This window comes from Heptranchias perlo, chromosome 4 (assembly GCF_035084215.1).
Source record: "Heptranchias perlo isolate sHepPer1 chromosome 4, sHepPer1.hap1, whole genome shotgun sequence".
In the NCBI taxonomy this organism is placed as follows: domain Eukaryota; kingdom Metazoa; phylum Chordata; class Chondrichthyes; order Hexanchiformes; family Hexanchidae; genus Heptranchias; species Heptranchias perlo.
Window position 1 is genome coordinate 95,421,957 of NC_090328.1, and position 7,281 is coordinate 95,429,237.

Below are 7,281 nucleotides of genomic sequence, written 5' to 3' on the forward strand. Positions count from 1 at the left end.
ACAATATCAGGTTTGTACCTGACAGAACAGAGTGCTCCAAGTTCAGAGGGAGGTAGGTTAGAGTGAGTGAGGGGAGTAGAGAAATTGAGACGGCCGATGTCACAAGGCAGTTCGCAATGAAAAGATCAAGAGAGGGTAAGAGGCCGGAGGGAGGGATCCAGGTGGAACGAGAATTCTGAAGATGGAGGGAAGACTCCTGGCCAAAGAAGTGGGCGTGGAGGCGAAGGCAATGGAGGAGCTCAGAGTCATGTTGAGCTCGAAATTCAATGAGTTGGGGGCATAAAGGGATGAAGCTGAGGCCTTTGCTGAGGAGTGATCATTCGGGGTCAGAGGGGGGAAGGTCAGAGGGGACAGTGAAAACACGACAAAGGATGAGATTGGAAGGTGGGACGGGGGTCAGAGGAAAATGAAGGGGAAGAAGGATCAGGAGGGGTGTTAGTATCTAAGAGTTGTTGAAGCTTCCGGTCCTTGACACCTGAATGGAAGAAAAAAAGTTTTTTGTTAAAGCGCCAGATGAGGCGAAGGATGAAATGGAACTGCGGACCAGGACAACTGAAATAGTGTGAGTCGGTGCTGCTGAAGAGAGAGGACGAGAGCATGCTTGAGGAGGCGCATGGCGTTTTAATTTAAATTGAATTCAAATTCTCAATATAGTGGCCCAGAAATTGCCAGAAAAATAATAGCGAGTTCATGGCACCCGCCGTTATTAGTTTGTAAAAAACCCAGCAATTTGTACGAGGAAGAGATACACCATAAGTTGTGAATCGCCACAAATTGCTGGATGATTTGCGTTGCTCCACCGTTAGCCTCATGAAAACAGGAGCTCGCCCTCAACCTCCCCATGAGTTTCAAGAAATTGCTGATTTTGCACCGTAAATACAAATCAATCTCGCTGCAGACATTTAGATCTGTTTTTTCACAGTGTAAGGACCCTGTTAATAGGGTGATTTATAGTCCCGATATGAAACTCAACCTTGGAGGTCTGGAAAGGGAAAAGAAATTCTTACTTTTCCTTCCGGTCTCTTTTTTCTCTCTCTCTTAATCCAATCTTTCTTTCCCTCTCTTTGTTTCTCTTTTTGTATCTAATTCGATTCTAATTTACCCTATTTCTTTTCCTGTCGTTTGCTGTTTCTTTATCTCTAAATACCATTGGTTAAGGAGATAAACTATTGGATCTGACATTCGTGAGGTCCCACATGTCCCGTTGGTGCCCCAGCACCATTACTAATTCGCATTTCCAGCAATTTGCAGCGCAAAACTAATACAATCTGAAGGGTGAGGAAAACAAATCGAATCTACACCGCTCGCCGCGAGATGTGCTGGTCCAGCAATTTCTGGGCCATAGTGCGTGCTCCTTGTTAGTGTCACACTTCCTGACATGCTTTAGCCATCAAACTCAGACATCACACTCTAGCATATCCACTAACTCACCAGAAATAACATCACAGGAAACCTGCTAATATGGATATTTGAGTGAAGCAACTAATTAAATATTCTGGCAGGGCTATAATTCATGACACTGAATTTGGCAAGACAAGTAAGATTACATTACAGATCAATAAACAGAGGGCTGGACCGGAGCCAAGTTAAGTTAGGACCCATGTAAGCCCCATTCTCAGTGTGATAAGGGAATTAAGTAATGTTCTTGAACAATGCAGCAACAGTTTTGACTATTTCTGCCTTGCAATTTTGTGAGCACGTATCAATTTTTACAAGTCAACCTGAATAAAATGTTTGTTGCAGTAGGTGGAATAAATTTTACTCTTCTTATTTAGGAACAAACCAGCAGTTTTCATGTTTGTACCTCCCACTTTGGACAGGTGCCAGTGTGTGGAAATTCCTAAATTTCTAAACCAGTTTCTAGTCAGCCTATAAATTCAGTGGCTTCAAAGTAAAGAAGCAGAGAGTTGCCTGAGTTGGTACAATTAGCAGCCAAGAAAGAAATGATGAAGTGCAGAGCTATCTCCATCACATTAACCGTCCTGATGCTTTCTGGACTTTTGACAGACGGTAAGAGAATTGTTGTGCTTGTCATGTCTTATACTCATTTTGTTCACTTACTGAGCAGTAAAGGCTGTCAGCTGAAATCTTCTATTTGATGTAGTATTTACCTGTATCTCACAGAGTTAACGCTGTTCCCAGGCAAACAGAGTTCAGGGGATCAGCCAGAATTTATCTGTTCTGGCTGGCAGTTCTTTGCGATAGAGTGGTGTGAGGTGAAGAATTCAGGTCTCCCTGTTGGCGGGACCACTGGATTGTCTCACTCACGAGCTGAGATAAAGTTCCCTTGTAATTCTTAGTGAGCCTCACATAACAGGGATGTTTCCTTTTCATCTCAGTCCGCTTATTCGTGACTCATTGCGTCTCTGATTGATAGATGATCCACGATTCTCTGGTATAGGTAGATACAAAAACTCTACATGGACATATTTTGATATACTCACTGACATCTGATTGTTGATTTACAGGCCAGTTGGTTTTGCATCATGCAAAATGTGTAGCACAAGCCCTGAGTGAAGTGACGGGATCAGATCCTGCAAAAGGTGTGAGGCCACTCACAGTCCCAGGGCTTTGTGGCAACAGGCATCTGGGAACTTATTAAGTTTCACCTTTTTTTTTAACCCTTATAAAGTTGACAAAGAGCCGACTGTCCCATCAACTCTGTGTTGAGATTAAAAATGTAATAGGCTTTTGGCCGCTTGTGCAAAGAGTTCTACATGGTCACACACCTGCACAGAGCTCCTTTTGCCTGGCTGAAGAGTGATGCAGGGCAGTCAGTATAACTCTGCCCTGTCAGATCCATATCGTTCCAAGCAAGTACCACTCTCAATTCCTTAAGGTGAAAGTTTAAGTAAATGGAGAAACCTTTATTAATAACAATTTTCTTCAATATAGAGCAAAGGAAAGCATTCCTGATATCCCAAAACCACGACTGCTACCCTAGGAGATTCTTAACCAATTTATATCCTTGTCGAATCAGAGCAAAAAGACTAATGTTCTGGTATATTTTCTTTTGTGTATAAAATTAAAGAACAATTGTACTATAAACTGCTTAGAAACCAATGGCAGTTTATAATAAAAAAATCTTTCTTTAATTTTACACACAGAAGAAAACATACTCTATTGTATTCTAAACTTTCAGATCAGGAGTGTCCAAACTGTGGCCATGAGACATGCAGCTCCCAAGTCCTTTTTTTTAAATTCATTCATGGAATGTGAGCGTCGCTGGCATTTATTGCCCATTCCTAATAACGGCCCTCGCACGTAGACAACTCAGTCCTATTTGTGCTTATATTTCTTCCTCGCTGGTTTGTCCTGTTTGAATTCTGTGGCCTGGAAGTTTGGACAGGGCTGATCTTAGTGCTCAGTGGAAAAATCCTACCTCAAAGCACCAAGATCTGTGTTAGTATCAGTGGCGTGAGTACCTGAAGATTAATGGGAACAGGGATGTAAGCTTTGTGCGTGGGCCTCAAGGAACCACGAGATGGAGCTCCTGCAGATATAAAGCTTAGATGCCCCTGTTTTGATGCTGCTATCTGTCAGCATTTTACTCCTTAACAGTCAAATAGGCATAAATACTGGCTAAAATGTTCCACAGTGTAAGAAAATAATCTCTGCAAAGAGCAAAACTACACAGACTATGAAAAAGTATACTCTTAGATACTAACATTTCATATTTGTGTCTGTGCAGGCAGAAGCATAGGGCACGTGAAAATGGATCTGCGCTGTAAATGCATCAGAACGACATCTCACTTTATCGCTCCAAAGCACATGAAGAACGTTGAAATCATACCTCACGGCCCACATTGCTCCCAAACTGAAATCATGTGAGTAACTTCATCACAAATAACCTTTTCCTAAATGCACGTGTGAAGATTTGGTTTTTCAGCTTAGCCATTAATGGATCCTTTCAGCGAATGCACAGCATGAAACAATAGCAGAGAGACTGGCACAATTTCTCTGCTACTTCCTTCAGTTTTGGGAATAATTGAGTGATTCAGTAAAATTTGTTGTACCATTTTCAGCCTGCACAAACTGGACCAAAACTAACATTGTCCTTTTTTTCAGTGCAACTCTTAGAAACACGATGAAGATATGTTTGAATCCAGAGTCAGGTTGGGTGAAGAAAATAATTAACAAGATGATACAATGGTATGTTTTTATTTTAGATGCAAAAAAAACAATGCACAGGGTGTTACATTTTAAGGGGCTTTGTATTTATGAAACATCTCTAAACTTAAATCCAGCATTTCATTGTTACTAATAAATTCTTTATTTTTGTAGAAAAGAAGATTGTTGAGAAAAGATGGACAAGCCCATCTAGAACCAGTTAACCAGATTTCCAACATTGGCTTTACCTGTGTCGATTACATTAGCTGAGCCTTTTCACACTGCGGACAATGTTTGAGATCCGCGGCAGTTAGTGGTACTAAAACCTGGCTGAAATAGAACCAATGAGCAGTTAATTTCTTGTCTTGTCTTGACTGGTCAAGCACTGTGATTGATTTATTTGCACCTGCCACCCTACTCTGTGATTGTTGGCGGGCACTTGCCCACAGCCCCCGTGTGTCGCCTACTGCCCAACTCCAACAACCTTTGTATAGTTACGCTTCCTGGGATTTGTAGTGTTGAGTGAGCTGGTGAGAGGGGGTACAGGGTCAGTACATAACATAAGAAATAGGAGCAAGAGAAGGCCATACAGCCCCTCGAGCCTGCTCCACCATTCAATAAGATCATAGCTGAACTTCTACCTCAATTCCACTTTCCCGCTCTATCCCCATATCCATTGATCCCCTTAGAGTCCAAAAATCTATTGATCTCAATCTTGAATATACTCAATGACTGAGCATCCACAGCCCTCTGGGGTAGAGAATTCCAAAAATTCGCAGCCCTCATCTTGATCCTAAATGGCCGACCCCTTATCTTGAGACTATGCCCCTAGTTCTAGACTTTCCAGCCAGGGAAAATAGCCTCTCAGCATCTACCCTGTCAAGCCCGCTAAGATTTTACACATTTCAATGAGATCACCTCACATTCTTCTAAACTCCAGAGAATATAGGCCCATTCTACTCAATCTCTCCTCATAGGATAACCCTCTCATTCCAGGAATCAATCTAGTGAACTTTTGTTGCAACCCCTCTAAGGCAAGGAGACCCAACACTTGCACTAGTGCAGGTCCTGTCTTTGTCATTATTTAATTTGTTACTCATATGAGTAGATTCATGTATACTTTTAAGAATAACTATTTTATCATTGAACTTTGCATCTCAGTTTTCAAAAAAACAATGTAGTTGGTGTAGTTGTTAATCAAACTGCTTAGAATTACTTCAACATAGTGCTATGATACACTGTATACACTGGAAGTAATGAGTTAATGTGGTGGAGGTGTTGGAGTAACAAGGGCTCCAACTCTCACTATCCGTCCTGTCTGTTGTTGTTCTTTGTTTTTGGATTATTCTTAATAATTATGTAGGTGCTGAGTGTAGTTGGGAGCTGTAGTGTCTTAGATTTGCTGAGGGTACCACACATTCTTAGTCAGTTCAGCGTGGAAAGGACAATTGGTATTAGTTTGTTCGTACACACGAATAAACTATGATTATTGTTAATAAACATATTTTCTCACATAAATTGCCTAACACAGACTGTAATCTGTGATTAGTGATGCTTGCTGTAGTTTTGGCTGTTTCCTACCTGATTCAGTCATTCGAGGCTCCAACTAGCTGTTACTACTTGAGACTAGTACAGAATAGCACCCATGCTCAACAGCACTCACATTCAATATGACTCATACTCAGTCACATTCAGCAACTGTGTGTAAGGGTATATTTATTTATTTTATACTATTTCAGTACATTTTTAAAATGAGGAGCTCCACATGTATTTAATATTATTTTACTATGACACCACTGACCCTTGTATGAACGAATGTTCAGCTGTGCTTTTAATTATTTGCTGTCACCTATTATAATGGATGTACTCACTTTAATTTTATGAACAAATAAAATATATCCTATTTATTATTTATTTGCTTCTTGGTAATATTTTGTTATTTTTTCTACTTTTAATGGTAATGTCGGTTGGCAGTTGAAATTCGGATGGGGGGTGGGGATTGTGATAACATTTTGTAAATTGGCGAGCAGCCTGCCTACCTGTTTTGAGTGTAAGGCTGCTTAAATATGAAAATCAGGGCCCTATGCCAGATGTAGACCCCCGATTGCAATTTTCAGGCACATATGGGCGGAGCTTTCATAGTGCATTCTCTGCCCATTTGTATCAGGCAGTGAGCAACCTAACCAACGGTTCTCAAATGGACCGAATGAGGACCAAGCCAAAAATGGTTCAGGCCTCCCGACGCGGGTTTGGGCTTGTTTTGGGTAGAAGTCGAAAATCACCCTCAGCATCAGGGGGTAAAGATCCCACAGCATTGCGCCGGCACAGGTACGATGGGCTGAATGGCCTCCTCTGTGCTATATGATTCTATGATCTCTTCTTACGCAGTCTAGTCCAAACATTTGAAGAGGAAGATGGGTAAAGACTAAGAAGCCCATGCCATCCAGTCAGATAAAAAGGGAGAAATAGAATATGAAAGTAAACTAGCAAGAAATATAAAAATGGATTGTAAGAGCTTCTACAAGTATGTAAAAAGGAAGAGAGTAGCAAAAGTAAATGCTGGTCCCTTAGAGGCTGAGACAGGAGAAATTATAATGGGGAATAAGGAAATGGAAGAGACGTTAAACAAATACTTTGCATCTGTCTTCACAGTAGAAGACACAAAAAGCATATCAGAAATAGTGGGGAACTAAGGGGCTAATGAGAGTGAGGAACTTAAAGTAATTAATATCAGTAGAGAAAAAGTACTAGAGAAACTAATGGGACTAAAAGCCAATAAATTCCGTGGACCTGATGGCCTACATGCGAGGGTTCTAAAAGAGGCAGCTGCAGAGATAGTGAATGCATTGGTTATGATTTTCCAAAATTCCCTAGATTCTAGAATGGTCCCAGCAGATTGGAAGGTAGGAAATGTAACCCCACTATTCAAGAAAGGAAGGAGAGAGAAAACGGGAAATGCTGGAATCTATTATTAAGGAAATGGTAACAGGGCACTTAGAAAATCATAAAATGATTAGGCAGAGTCAACATGGTTTTATGAAAGGGAAATCATGTTTAACAAATTTATTAGAGTTTTTTGAGGACGTAACTAGCAGGGTGGATAAAAGGGAACCAATGGATGTAGTATATTTGGATTTTCAAAAGGCATTCGATAAGGTGCCACATAAAAGG

At 40.9% G+C, this 7,281-nt stretch overlaps 1 protein-coding gene across 1 annotated transcript; it reads left to right on the forward strand.

Moving 5' to 3' along the window:
- The first annotated feature begins 1,915 nt into the window (after positions 1 to 1,915).
- On the forward strand, positions 1,916 to 6,008 carry LOC137320557 (interleukin-8-like). Its single transcript, XM_067982240.1, has 4 exons — positions 1,916 to 2,010; positions 3,692 to 3,827; positions 4,069 to 4,152; positions 4,285 to 6,008. Coding segments are annotated over exons 1-4 (288 nt in total). The 5' UTR covers positions 1,916 to 1,943; the 3' UTR covers positions 4,286 to 6,008.
- Positions 6,009 to 7,281: the final 1,273 nt, after the last annotated feature.

Coding starts and splice junctions, on each gene's coding strand:
- LOC137320557 (XM_067982240.1), top strand. CDS start 1,944: ATGATGAAGTGCAGAGCTATCTCCATCACATTAACCGTCCTGATGCTT. Junction 2,011..3,691: donor TTCTGGACTTTTGACAGACG/GTAAGAGAATTG, acceptor GTGTCTGTGCAG/GCAGAAGCATAGGGCACGTG. Junction 3,828..4,068: donor TGCTCCCAAACTGAAATCAT/GTGAGTAACTTC, acceptor CCTTTTTTTCAG/TGCAACTCTTAGAAACACGA.